The sequence below is a fragment of the Poecilia latipinna genome, unplaced genomic scaffold (genome assembly GCF_001443285.1).
Source record: "Poecilia latipinna isolate Pla-1442-1.1 unplaced genomic scaffold, P_latipinna-1.0 Scaffold889, whole genome shotgun sequence".
In the NCBI taxonomy this organism is placed as follows: domain Eukaryota; kingdom Metazoa; phylum Chordata; class Actinopteri; order Cyprinodontiformes; family Poeciliidae; genus Poecilia; species Poecilia latipinna.
Window position 1 is genome coordinate 160,218 of NW_015113505.1, and position 14,710 is coordinate 174,927.

The 14,710-nt window shown below is 40.5% G+C and overlaps 1 protein-coding gene across 5 annotated transcripts in view; it reads right to left on the reverse strand.

Annotated features, from left to right (window-relative positions):
* Positions 1–14,710, reverse strand: part of limk1a (LIM domain kinase 1a) — a 59,177-nt gene that overhangs the window by 4,752 nt on the left and 39,715 nt on the right. For 4 of the 5 annotated variants that reach the window (XM_015048514.1, XM_015048513.1, XM_015048511.1 and 1 more), the window contains 11 exons: positions 5,925–6,034; positions 4,860–5,075; positions 4,138–4,243; positions 3,795–4,000; positions 3,513–3,699; positions 3,203–3,289; positions 1,989–2,120; positions 1,817–1,876; positions 1,481–1,546; positions 1,017–1,185; positions 845–900 (listed from right to left, as the gene is read on the reverse strand). In XM_015048514.1, coding sequence (XP_014904000.1) covers positions 845–900; positions 1,017–1,185; positions 1,481–1,546; positions 1,817–1,876; positions 1,989–2,120; positions 3,203–3,289; positions 3,513–3,699; positions 3,795–4,000; positions 4,138–4,243; positions 4,860–5,075; positions 5,925–6,034 — 1,395 coding nt within the window. Of the gene's footprint in view, positions 1–844; positions 901–1,016; positions 1,186–1,480; positions 1,547–1,816; positions 1,877–1,988; positions 2,121–3,202; positions 3,290–3,512; positions 3,700–3,794; positions 4,001–4,137; positions 4,244–4,859; positions 5,076–5,924; positions 6,035–11,458; positions 11,761–14,710 lie in introns of those variants that run through there. The other variant, XM_015048516.1, reaches the window with a different exon arrangement.

Genomic DNA, 14,710 nt, shown 5'->3' on the forward strand with positions numbered 1-14,710 from the left:
CATGAGCCCAAATCATAGGAGCAGGAGGATGATGTGTGTCCAGGCTCCCGTCCAACAACTCAGCAGGGCTGCTGGAAAAAATGTATTCTGCTTTTAGAGACGTCGAAATTTGGCAGAGTGAAACTATTCCCTCATAAAATGAAATGGAAATTGCATTTAATGAGTTTGAAATGTGGACAAAATCCTTCAGAAGTTGCCAAAATGGCAGATTTTCAAGCAGAATAGACACACAAAAAAAAAAGGAAAAAAATGATGAATCAAACTTTCTGCTAGACCTCACATTTAGCAAACTCTACTGCCGGACACCGACTAAATGAGGCCCTCTACCAGGGCAGCGTGGTTACCCTGGGTGCACTCGGTACCGCCTCTAATTACTGCATCCACGGACAACCCTTCCTTCCTGTGCAGAAGGACGGAACGGTTTGCAGTCGTCCTACGGCAGTGGTGGACCACAGCTTCTGGTAGGTGCATGTTCGCAGGCAAAATAACTTTTTATTTTTATAGGGTCTGGAAAAAGTCAGCCAAACACAGCAGCACTCGGTCAGAGCTGCCAGCCACTGGATAGGATATTAAAAAGCATCAATCACATCTCCTTTTATCAGCTGGGTGGTTCCCCTGTCTGCTTTAAAGCCTCAGTTTGAGACACTTTGGTAAATCTGCCTTAAAAGTCGGGTTCATTGCAAGGATGTCGCATTCTGATCCTAAATGTTGGACGAGGTGATTATCTTTTATAAACTGATGCATCTTTTGGTTGGCAGAGAAAGATTGTTTATCCCAAACATGCAGATAAACGTATTTACGCTTAAATGATTAGATACTTTATGCTGGCTAAACAGCTACTTACCTCACATAGCATAATACCAAAGGAAAAGATGTCCACTCTCTCATCGTAGCTTTTGCCTAAACAAGACATAAAATAATGTTAGTATATAAATTACTAGCATAGATCAGCAGGAAAAGGGCACAGAGAAAGTCAGGATTATTCAGATTGCCACATGTTCTGCTGTACATCATACCGTGGATCATCTCCGGAGCCATCCAGTAGGGATTTCCCACCACCGTGTACCTCTTCCTGCGGTCGGGCTTCTTCAGGCCCGGCAGTTTTCCCTGCGTCAGCTTATTTTCACATTTATCGTCCACCATGAGCCGAGCCAGGCCGAAGTCTGCCACCACCACGGTGTGGTCCTAAACGAGCAGATATTCCAAGAAGTGCTATTAGTAAGTGTGACGGTCAAGATATAAGCTTAAAAATATTGTGCTTTAGCAAAGTGTTTGGGATTTTTTTTTTTAAACTCCAGATTTTCAGAGATGCATTTTGTTTTATGTATAATGTTTTCTTCTGTTAGGTCAAGCAAAATGAATCTGTACATTTTAAATTGTTTTTCAGCATGGAAAAAGATGAGTGCACAAAATATTAACACACTTAAACAATAACGGTGTGTAAGCACAGACATGTTAGAGTGGAGTAAACGTTCCTTACCTCTCGGACTAGACAGTTGTGTGAGTTCAGGTCCCGGTGGATTATGTTCATTGAATGCAAATATGCCTAAAAGGCAGATAAAACAGGGGAGAGGGAAAATAAAATTAATTAATTAAACGGAGTAATCAAAAGCTGCCTCAAAGCAAAAAAGAAAAATTAAGTTGAACTCATTGTAAGAAAAACAAAACTGAACACTTTTACTGAGAGGTACCGGAACGATTTGCACAAGGCTTGTATTGCTCTAAGTTGACCACTAGAGGGAGGCAGCAGCGGTAATTGCACCCTGTGCTGCTGCTGCTGTTGGACTCAGATTGACGTCTCAGTTTCTGAACTCACCATTCCAGCAGCAATGTCCTTCGCAAAACTGACCCTCTGGTTCCAGGGAAAGTTACTGTCCTGCAAATAGAAATCGCACTTAAATTTTAAGGTTTCAGCAAACAAAACTGTTAAGGGTGAGAAAACCAGATAATTTCATTACAACTCACACACCATCCCATGTCATTCTTACCATCTTCTTGATTATTTCCCTCAGGGTTCCTCCCTTTATGTACTCTGCGATGAAGTTGAGTCTCTTGTCTTTGTACAGGACTCCGATGAACTTGAGCACGTTGGGGTGATCCAGGCAGCGCATCACCTTCACCTGAGGACGGATTAACAGTCACTTCAGTTATGGAGCAAAAAAAAAAAGGTCAAAAGTCAACAGTAATGTCGGCCTGAATCATTTTGTGTAACATTGTGCGGGATGGTAAACATCCAAAGCAAAAGGCAAGCTAAGATTTGAGTACAGGAAACATTTTTGTTCATTTAATCACATTCAATGTAGCTATAAACTGATTAGGATGCTACAAATGGTGCCACAACCGCAGACTGCCCAGACTGGACACTGTTACTGCTTGAGAGGCTAGGGCTACAATTACACCAAGCATTTGTCTTCCTGTTGCAAGCAAGATTAAAAGAGACCCGGTAATGTGAGACTTGGAAGGGAAATTACAAAGCAAGCGCTTACTAAAAGCTGCGACCACACACATAAATACACAGACACACTGGTAAACAGGTGCTTGAGGCTTCAATAGTGAGGATGAAACACTAAGCAGAAGGATAAACTCAGATTGTATCCTGAGGTCTTGGATGTCTGTTTGATATTTAAATAAACATAACGGACACAGACAGAATGAAGTGTCCATACTGTTTAAACTTTTTCTATTTTGTCATGTTAACTCACAATTTATGTGAGAAACCCATAATAGTGGAAGAGAAATGAGGCGTGGTTTTCAAAGGAAAAAATATTTTACAAATTAAATTTGAAACATTGTGGGGTAGATGTTTTTAATTTCCAATCAGACGACTCAAGAGGAATAACATTCTTTTTGTTGGCCATATTAAAGGGCATTTAATTGTAATTTTAGTAAAGACAGCACATTAGTTTTATGAAATGTTTGTTCTGTGTTATAACTAAACATGAATTAAGATTCTAGGGAGGCTTTAAGGTTTAGTGTGGGAGAGAAAAGATTCGTCATTTGTGGGAGAAGAGAACGCCAGCACTCCCCCCTCTTAAACTTTACCAGAGGTTATGCAAGGCGTCGCTTATTCCCTGAAATCGCACCTTGTTGCTGCTTCTGACCAGCACCAATCTGTTGCTGTAAAAGTTGTGCTCAAACTAATTGTGAACATACTGAAACGTCTACATTAAACCTCTAAGCTGCCTGCAAGCTCTGCGCTCACCTCTTTCAGGAACGTTCTCTGTGTTTCGTCGTCAAAACGAATCAGCTCCTTCATCACCATCACCTCCCCCGTTTCCTTGTGGGTCACCTGCAACGTGACACAGAAACGTACAGGAAGAGATGAGCGACAGGAAGGGAGAGAATCAACCGTAAAGAGTTCGTTCATCTGTATGACGACATGAGAACTGAAAAAATGTCCACGAAGTGTTAAAACCAACGTCTTTCCTTCCTGCTTTGAGATTCTGTCCAGCTTCTCTCAATGCTGCCCCTTCCTGGGGGCTCTAGGTATGACCACATATGAGCAGGGTTACCTTTATGGCTTGACCGAAGCATCCCTTCCCGAGGACTTCTCCGTGGATGAGGTCAGAAGGGCGGAAGATGCGGTGAGTCCGATTGGAGACGACCCGGAGTGACTCCGACCGATTGATGTCCTTCCTGTGTGAGACGGGCGATGCTGCGTTGCTGGAGCCCGGTGACTTATCAATGCTGCAGCTCCGCCTGAGAGGGACAAGAGTTAAAGACAATCTGACTGCAGTCCACACTGCAGCTGCATAATTTGTACTTATTTAAAAAAAAAAAACAGCTATTCTTACGTGATTATGCGTGATTTCAGGTTGCTGATGTCAGGGTTGGGGGCCTGGGTGATCGGCAGGGTGGGGCTGGGGCCGTCCGACACCGGGGTGGACAGGCAGCCGTCCACCTGATCCTCGGCCTCCGAGGAGCCCCCCTCCTGAGCGTGCGGGTCATGTTCGATGGTGAGCTGCAGCAGCCGGCTGGTCTCCTGGATGAGCAGGTCGATCTAGAGAAGAAGAGCGGGTTCACATGAAGACCAAACTTCAGAGCGGACCAGGGGAACACTAGAAAGTGTAACTCGGCTCTGTTTTCACTGAAACAGCTGCAGCATGTCAGAGGGAAGATCCTGAAGGTGGCCTCTACCTCATCCAGGGGAACGTTGTGAATGGGCGTCCCATTGATTTCCAGGATCTTGTCCCCAACATGGATGGAGTTTTTTACGTCTGGGCTGATGCAGTCAGGATCCACTCTGAAGTTAACGCGAGAAAACAAAACAATAAGCACATTTAAACAAAAGGATAGAGCCAACACGGAGCAAAGTGAGAAGCACAAGGAAAATGTTTTTCTGTAGTTAAGAGATGCAGAACTCTAGAGCTTTCTTTACCAGACTTGCACTCGTAGAGACGTAAATATAGAGCGTCTCATCAGCACTCTTCAGTGTTTAATTAGGACTTTCTACCATGAGCATGTTTGCATCAAAACCTTTCAGATGCAGTTCTGACTGCGTGTTCAGGTGATGTCATCCTCCAACAGATACTTTCACGGGTGTTTGCGTGTTTTAAACTTCACACACGTGAAGTCTTTCTAAAATTTATCTGATTTTTGATTGGATTTTGTGTATTTAAGAGTACTTGAGTAAAATGTCTAAAACACAATATGCACGGTTTCCATTCCACTGTGTAGCAACATGCTACATTATGTTGGTTTATCACGTATAAAGTACATTAAAATATTTGGTTTTAACAATAAAACGCCGTAGAAAGTACGGAAACTGATGATTTTTTAAAATTTGACATTTTAATTTTCATTCTTTCTGTAAAGAAAACAGTAAAAATAAATGAAATATAAAACCCGTTGACACTCACTGGGACACCCTGACGGTGCGTCCGTGCTCCGGGCTGAAGCCGTTGGTGGGGCTGAGCGGCTGGTCAATCGCCACAGAAAAGCCCCGCCCTCTGCATCCGTTGTTGCCCTCGCCTGAGGCGGGGATGGACACGAGCGTGACAGTGTGCGGGATCCGGGAGTGCGGCGAGTCTGGCAGTGACACGGGCGTCACGATGGTTTGGTAGTAACAGTGACCGCTGCAGTCAGAAGAGAGAGAGAGAGAGACGGGGGGGGGCAATGTGATCGAAGGTTTGAGCAAAGCGGCTCTGCAGGGTGCGAGGAACCACGTGAGAGAAAGCCGAGCCTCTCGTTGCATCTGTGCTTTAAGCATCACATGTTGCTGATGATGAGATCCGGCTCCAGCACATGGCGCTCACTGTGCAGTCATTGTGTGGAGGCTGACCTTCAACGTGAGCAACTTGGTTTCGAAAGCCAACAAACAAGACGTTTTGTGTGTAAGAAATGTGCTGGGAATTTACCTCCGAGGGAATCAGTTCTGCCTCTTAACCTAATTTATGATTACAGAGTAATTTATGATCCACATTCATTGCTCCGTATGTAATTTCATTTTCAACTTAAATTGCAGAAAACCCGTTTAACAAGGCGGCTGTTGAAACTGGATGCCGGTAGAAAACCATTGGCCTCATTTGATCTCAGGATGATTCAGTAATGGTGAGATCACAGCTGTTGCGTTACTTGCTGAATTACTTTTTTTTTTCTTTTCTTGGTTGTGACTCAAGGTAAAAGTGTCTCCCTGTGAGGCGAGATGCCGCCGTGATGAAACGGCACGACCGAAAAGACTGGAGAGCGCCTGAAGCTTTTGGGAGCTTCATTTTCAATCATCTGCTTGAAGGAGGGCGTCTTGTGACAGTCACACTCAAACATCCCTGCTGCTAACGCGGCTTTGAGCAAATATACGCAACGTAGACAGAATTACGACGCTCACCCTGTTTGGCCTCTGATTTGCATCGAACAAACTGATTTAAAAGCATTTTGACACTTGAAGGTTTAGGTTTTAAATGCAGCAGGATGTGGTGGATGCTCACCAGTAAAGTTTGGATCTCTCCACCAGCGCATATGTGTCTCCATCACCGATAAATGCCCTGCAGTTCAGACAGCTGAAGCATTCTGGGTGATACTTCTGTTCTCCTGCAACCTGCAGGGGGAGAAAAAAAAAACATCATACAAAATTAATTACTCCTTCTAACTATTCAAGGTGCTTGCTTGTTTCACTGATCAAATAAAAAGCAAGTTGCTGACAAGAAAAGCTTCTAAGAGCCGGGCGGGTTACGAGCTACATGAGGTTTTTATGGCCGGCCTGGGAAGTGGGGTGAGGTCCGGTCACCGGGGTTAAAGTGGAGCTGCAAGATCCGAGATCGAGTCTGCGGCAGCCAGATGTCTGCGGCAGCTGGGGGCAGTTTTGTAAACAAGAAGTGGAATTGAATTACTGCTATAAAAACAGAGCAGGGCAAGAGGAAATAATTCACGCCGACAGATGTGTGGATGCTGCTCTGCTGGGGGCTCACAGCTCTGATTGTTCTCCACACAGAAAACAGCTAAAATAATCAAACACGTCTTTAACTGCAGTGTTGGGGAGAAAACAAGAACTTAAAGTACTACCCTCTGCAGTACAATAACTGTTTATAACATTCATTTATTTAAAACAATCCTTTAAAAAAACAAAAACAAAAAAAAAACAACTTACTACGCATCTTTTTAAATAAGCCTGCACCTTCTTGCTGACTCTTGGATTGAAACTACTGATTAAACAGCTCTTTCCTACACATAATGCTAACGACCTCCTTCAACTCTCTCAGGTAAATCGGTCGCCTGTCGATGCAAATAATGCGCCCACTCAAACACTTAATGAGGACCCATGGTTAAACATGAGCAAAAGCGGTCAGCGCCAAAGGTTGAGCCGTTTTCTCCCTCGAGGCTGCGCTCAGTTTTTGCCTTCAGAGGCAGATTTTTCTTCAACAGATCTCATCAACTGCGATGATCTGCATTGCTAATGATGTAAAGAAAGACTAACAAGGGAGCTCTGCACACGAGACAATGAGGTTAAATCCATCTAATTACCCTACATGTTGTGGATGTAGCTCTTCTGCAGAATAAAAAAAAAAAAAAACACACACACAAAGGTCACAACAGCCAGTTTGAATTTACCACAAATGTGTCCTGAAGAAATAAAGCCTTAAATTAAAGCATTTAACAAATAAATAGAGATACTCTGAGAAACTGACTGGTGATCATAATTGGTCAATTTTTGCCCTTCCTCACAAAAATACAGAAACAATGTTAATAATAATGCCAACTCTGTCAATTGTGCTAATGTTAGATGTTTAAGCTGTTGTGGTTTTGTCTTTGTTATGATAATATAAAGTGAAATCCTATTTAACTACAAAACTACTGACTCCTTTCTCTAGCGCACACAGTATGGCTTTTTACAAAAAGACCTGATAAGTACAAAACTAGGGATGAAACAATTAATTGCATAAATCAATTATTGAAATAATCAGCAACTAATTTAGTAACTGTTCATAATACATAAAAAAAACATCATAAGAAAAAGAAGCAACATCTGCTCCTCCAAAGCAGAAATGATACCAGAAGTGGACAGAAAAGGGTCAACACAAGCTGAAAACTCACAGGCTTCACAGAAACAAAGTGTTTTTTAATAAATACTCCCTCTAAAAAAAAAAAAACGCAGTGGTAATAAAGCACCATGTGACCTTAACACAAGAACAACCTGACGTGATGCATTTCTTTTTTATCTACCTCAAAACACAGAAGAGACAGAGTAACCAACTCCTATGGAAATGAAACAGAAATCTAATAAATTCATAAAACAGCCTGGATCTGACCCATGTGCGATATGAGATCTGAACGCAAAGAAGGAAGAAGGAAAACAACTTTCCATTCGTTATTTTGGGCATCACATTTGGTTATGGACGTATGTGGGTTTCCTCTCTGTGACTGCGTCACTTTAGGTGCAGGCCTGTAAAGAAGGAGGGGAGAGGAAGAGAGGACAGCTGGACGGAGACGTCGAGGGTGTCGGCTTGACTCGGCCTGTCACTAAGGCTGCCATTTGTCTGCCATGTGGGCACACACACCCATTTAAAGACAAACAGCTGCTCCCTTCCCATAAAACACATCCTTCCTCTGCAAAGCAGGGAGATAAAGAGGACTCGCGTATTTTAATTAAAATAAAATGAATTTCAACCACGCGAGCAGAATCTGTCTTCAAACAGAGTCATCACATGTCTGGTTCCTCCGGATGTTGCCGTCTTTGCGGGTGTGTTGTGTCTGTGGTGGATCTACTGGGTATGAGCTCATCATCATGCTTCTGACTGTGGTTCTTCATTTTACCTCCATCTCTGACCAAAATCAGCCTCCAACAACAAACCAGAGACTGTTCTGGTTTCCCCCCCGGTCCTGTGAGTCCACACGGTGCACGACTAAACGTTTCACACTGTTGCACAACAATAAGGCCATCTTTATACATTTTTACCACAAATTAATAACCTTAAGGGTGAAATGGATTTTTTTTTTAAAGAAAGACTAATTTGTAAAATCAGTGGTGGGGGGGGATTGCATTCAAATCGACTTTATTACTGTGAACTAAACACTTTTCTTACAACCTTTGCATCAACTAATAGTCAGAAATGTTTTTCAAGATATTTAATTACACAGAAACAGTTACTGGTTTTGAACTTTAGCTGGTCAGACTTTTGCTAGGAAAAGGCCTGGACTTGCTGGTTACTTTCCACGATGCACATAAAACACAAATTAGTTTGCAATTGAACTCAACGTAAAATGAAAGAATAAGAAAATTATTCATGTTATTGCCAAGAACCTTTCCATATCTTTACTAAACCTTTTGACAAGATGCAGTCTGCTAATGGGATTTCTCATTCTGATAAACTTAATAAAACAAAAAAGCTCCTATGGAGAGTTTACTTTAACAATTGCACAAATAAGCGTTATGAGAAATGTTAAAAAACACAACCGTCAATAAAATATTTTTTGGGGAGTTTTTAAATATTCATGTTAAATGCCATTTGATTATTTTCTTTTCATTAAGTCCAAAGTAGAACTTCAATCAATTTGTTAATTGAGGTTTGAAACAAAAATTAGGCAACATGGATTTTGTCCATTTTAACTGGTTCAGCTGCCAAAATTGCAACTGTACATAGAAGAAAACCATAAATAACATTTAAGTTTAAAATAATTCCTACATTTTGTTTTAAGTGAAGTTAATGGTGTTGTTTTACCACCAATCCAAACATCTGTAGAAAATAAACTCCATTAAAGTCTACAAAGTTAAAGCACTGGTCCAATTTTAAAACATTTTTAAAATGGTTTTATCCATGAGCATAAAAGAAATTATTACATTTGTGATCATTTTACAAAAAGCCAGCGATACTTAAGCAGTCGACTGCAATTTTCTAATTGAGTAGAAAAACAGTGAAGGTGATGAAAGACGCATTAAATCACCAGTTTTTGGTTTCCAAAGAAACTTTTTGGCACAAAAGTTTTCTTAGTTTGTAAGGATTTGTGAAATTTGCCGATTCCTTAAACATTATTCTGATGTCTTCATGATGGCATATTAACCTCTGAAAGCTGTAAATCAAAGTTTTATAACATTAAAGAATTTTCTTGAGTGGATTTCTGGTAAATTGGGAAAAATGGAAAATGCAAAAGTCAAAAACAGCTCAAAGGAAACAGAAGGACTAGTTGTTAAAATATTATTTATACGGGTGTTTAAGAGTCTTTGAACACTGGTCCAACATTGCTGTTTGAGATTTTAACTTCTTTTACTTTCTTCCTGTTCGTTTTCTGATCTATCAAAAGCTTCCTGTGGTCTTGTGTTGAAAATCAGCAAAACTGCTTTAACATTAAACAATATAACTGGAGGTCCACTGTATTTATAATTGTCCATAACTAAATAAATAATAGATAAATAAATAAAATATCTTAAACAATATCCAAACCTGCAACCAGTTTTCAAGTTTGTGATCGATTTCGTCTTTTATTTTATCTTCCATCTTGTTCTTTGTTTCTTGTGTTGTTGAAGTCAAACTTTGTTTATGAGCTGCTTCTTGAATTTTATTTCTATTTTAATATTGCACCATCAACCTTCCTGGTGTTTCCAATCCTGGATCATCTACTGCCTTGTACCATGGTCAATTTATTTTTAAATTGAATAACATGCAATACTTATTAGTAATTTAGGCATTTGGTGATGAAGTTAATTTACTGAATTTTTCCTCTTGTTATTCATACATTTCATAAACGCATTATTTTTATTTCTTAGCTGCTGTTTACATTAGTCATGTTTCTAAGCGCGTCATTCAGTTCCCGTTTTAGTAAAGTTTTATTTCGTGACATTCTTCAAATTCCCCACGTAATTTCACAATTTCCTTGCAGATTAAATGTTGCAATTGGAAAACAGACTGAAGCAGAGCACACCGCAAACATGAGAACCCTTAAAAATAGATGAAGTCATGCAGTTATTTATATAAAATTAGATAAGTTGCCACAAAAAGGGGAACCAAGGGTAAAAATAAACTAGTCGGTTTTCAAAGTATTTTTCATTCTCCTTAACTCGACTCCAGAGAAGAGTACTGGTGATAAACAGCATTGACCTTAGCACCAAATGTTAATGACACTGAATTTAGCTCATATATTCATCTGCAGCTTGAGAGCAGAGCAGATGCTCCTTTTAATCTCCTTTTCCTCCCTTTTGATAGTATAAACTTTACGTTCATTAATTCAAAAATAAATAAATACAGAGCTGCATGTGACTTAACACTCGAATAAAGCAAAAGCGTAGCCAAATACCAAGAAGAGTCAAACATGTCATAGAGCTTACATTCACATAAATAGGGTTAAAGTGTTGCAGAAAGCTGTTGATGAAGACTGATTGAGCAGAGAGAGGGTCAAACAAAGTTTACCAAGAGCGCTGCTCACACGTTTAAGCTGCTGTGGGAATTATTTAGGGAAACAACTGGAATGAAGACAGTGAGCCACATTGATGCTCTCTGAATGGAAACCCCCTTCCACCACAAACAGTACAGTAACACAGCAGGACACACAACAGGCCTCCTCTCTGGTGAGCTCTAATGAATTCTGACTTCTCGCTCTGCAAATCCTACATCCACTGTAGTAAAACGAGAAACCCCATCGCTGTGCTTAGAAAGCGCCAAGTGGCGAATTAAAAATACCCCGAAAGCACTTTTTTTGAGTTGTACTTTTATGCTAAATAGCCGAGAATGAGCAGCTTCTAAAACTGGACGGCATGTGTCGTCAGTTGTTCGCAATAAAACAAAAGCAAAAATAGAGCAGGACTGTGGTTTTAGAGCGATACAGTGGCCTACTTTCAAATGACCCACAAAATGCAGCATCACGGATTGAAATCAGCGTTAAACTTTAAAACGCATGCTGGAAAAGCGACCCGGCAGACCGTCCCCCCCCCCCTCTCCGTCAGCCTGCCTGCCCGCCTGCTTCCTCGCCGGCTCATGAATACCACATATGATCCAAAAGGCGCCCAGGAAGTGGGAGCAGTGACCGTCCTCACCTTCTTGTCCCGTCTCCACAGCCTGAGACAGCAGAAGCTCCAGAAAAACAAGTCTCCCACCATGTCAGCGAGAGCTGGAGTCTCCTCCTCGCTCTTCTAGTTCATTCTACTGAGGAAAGCGTTTCTCCCCGCTGTCACAACAAAACACTGGCAGCAGCCAAGCCGAGCGGAGTCACAGAGCTGCAGGCGGGGGGAGAGAGAGAGAGAGAGAGAGAGAGGGGGTGCAGCCCACGCCTTTCCAGCTTAGCTCATCTCTGAATCAATGTCCCTCCTCCAGGCTCTTCCACCCATCCCTCTTCTCCTCGCCGTCTTCCTCTACCCTCTTACTTTTTGCAATGACCTCATCGTTTCCTGCTTGGCCCCGCCCACTCCTGGCACATGCGCCAGCCAGATGCTACCAGCACACACACCTCCACTCCTCACACACACACATCCTGATGTTGTCTTTAGAAATGTCTTCTCTCCTCACATGCTTTCAAAAATACACGTTTTATTGTAATCTGTTTGGGATGTTGAGACTATGTAGGATTTTTTTTTATGGTTTTCTTAGGGCTGCTTGTGAGTTGTTTTTTTTTATTTACTTTTTTCTTATCAACAATCTGACCGTTTTCAAAAGAATGTTTTGTTGTTTGTTCAGCCTCTCAACCCCATGAATCATTCAGGCAAAACCAAACGACAATAGATCAGGTTTGAGTCGGCAGGCAGCAACAGGACCCAACAAGACCTGAAAACTCTTTATCAAACTCAGAGACACAGATTGGTCCGATTTTTAACAACCCCCCCCCCCAAAAAAAAAGAACATAATCTGACTATGAAAGTGTTTTATAATTTTCTGGTTTTTAGTGATATCACATAGTTTCGAGAGCTGGCAAGACTTCTTCTTTTGACCTCCACTTGCCCACTTTTGTCATTTTCAAAGACTTGCTAAATAAATAGAACCACCAAACTTTAAAGAAAAACAAGAGTAGAAAGCCCTGCAAAACTTTGAACTCACTCTCTGTCAGACTGCCCCAGGGCAGTTGTGGCTACAACCCAGTAGCTTGTCACTATCAGCATGTGAATGGAAATGACTGATTTCATATAAAACGTCATTGAGTGCCACAATAAAGCTCTATATAAGTCTGCATTCAATGTGTATTGGTCTACAAACAAAGTTTTATGTTTTATTCAGTTTTTATTTGCTAAACATTAAAAACCATGTATGCTTTTCACAACTAAGCACTACATTGTGTTGGTCTGAATCCAATAAAACACACTGAAGGTTGTTGTTAAAATAAAAGATGCACTTTCCCTTTAAGAGCTACAATAACAAAAAATTTAAAGAATGGACATGAGGATATTTTCTCTAGTCTTCCTGCTCTCAGCAGCTTTTTAAACTGGTTTCGGTATTTTATCTTAGAGTTTGGCATGGGTAGCGCATAGCATTACAAAAATAGCACTCCGAGTTTTACCCAGCGAATGTATACACAGATATAGATTTCCAGCAAGTTATGAATATTTCCAGTTCCAGTACGTTAATAAAATAAAAAGGTTGAAGGTTGAAAATGATTAAAAAAAATAACAGCAACTTTTCTTCCAGTTTTCCGGTCATCAGCTAAACGTTTTGCTCTCTCTCGCTCTCTTTCAGCCTGAATGACCTGAAGACAATATGTCATAGAAAACACAACTTTCTTAGCTAATAATGGTGAAAAAAGTGAACTTTGGATCCTGTTCTCTACGGAATAGCATCTTCAGTGACGATTGTGGAGGCCAGTGCTTAGTGTGATGCTTTTAAGGATTAATAAAATAATCAATTGCCAAGTTTCCATATGGACACTGGTGAGATTCTAATAACTAGTCAATTCTATTTTGGTCTTTCCTTTTCTCTTTTCTAATTTTTAAGGCACACTTATCACTAAAATAATAAAAAAAATACCTTGAGAAAGCTTAGAAAACCATCAACCTACCTGAAGGCTCACAAGATCTCTGAAAGCAAAATCTAAGTAAATCAGAAATGGCAGGAAAAGTTGCCCCTTCTATTCTGTTATGCTAAGTCAAAAAAGCATATATTCATTGCAAGCCATTGGCTTTGTTAAATTCAATCACAAAAGCACTGATACTTTGGTTACAAAAATATAATACAATGCTAACAGATGAAAGGTTAAGAAGTATGTTTAGGTTTTCAGCAGAGTTAAATACTTTGAAAGTAAATCAAACATTCACAGTTACTAGTGTTGTAAGGTACATCTAATTAATTATGGTTTTCTCTTTCTTTACTTGTACAGACCACAGAAATGAAACAAGTCCTGCGTGCCAGCGGGTTCTGACCCGGTCCTCGGTGTCGAAGCGTGCGGTTATTAATAGAAGGTCAAATGAACTCTGTGCTTCCTGCTGGTTGTCAGAATAAAGTGTTGGAGACAAAGTCCAGGTGATGGTCCAGGCTGCTGGGCTGGACCATTATTAAATCACTGTGAGGGTTCTGGACGCTGCATCAGAAACTGGACTGATGCATCCAGACACCAGCTGGGGAAGGCCGGACAGCCAGTGAAATTAACCTGACTGTTTCAGCCATACAAAGATTGAACTTTGTTGTGCATTTATATTTTTTATACGTGGAAACATTTAGGATAAAGTTGGGATCAAATTCTCAACCTATAGCCTCAACCTCTACTGCCAGGAAGGACCTGCTTTGACTAAATGATCTTATCTAAAACAAACATGAGCCATAAAACAACTGAGATGCTAATCGCATTTTTGATTTCTTTCTGTTTTACTTTGTGCGCTGGTATCAGGAAGAATCGACAAGTTACACAAACCTGTTTGTTCTGTTTTCACTCATTAATTTTGAGTTTCATGCTTAACATTTGAATGCCATGATTAACTTGCTTCTTTTTCAATTAGGGTTTTCTATTGACTACAACAGTAGTTGGGTTGGAAAACTTAAATTAATTTAATTTAAGTACTGCACGGTGAGTTATAGATAAAATATTTTCCAAACTCCATTTTTTCTGAACTCCAAGTCTAGACTTTAAGGTTCATGTCTCTCGTCTTAGCTAAAACCTGGTAATCTCCATACTTTGTACTCTGTTAATAACAGTCTATTGTGCAGGATTTAAAGGCTTTTCTTCTCCTTACTTTAAGTGTTTATAAGTTAAAGGTGTTCCAAGATTTACTCCAAGTGATCAACTAAAGATGCAGCCTTGTTATGAAGTGCAACAACATTTCTGGAAAAGAAAATCAAAACAGAAAAAGCTTTTTATTTTAACCAAAAGT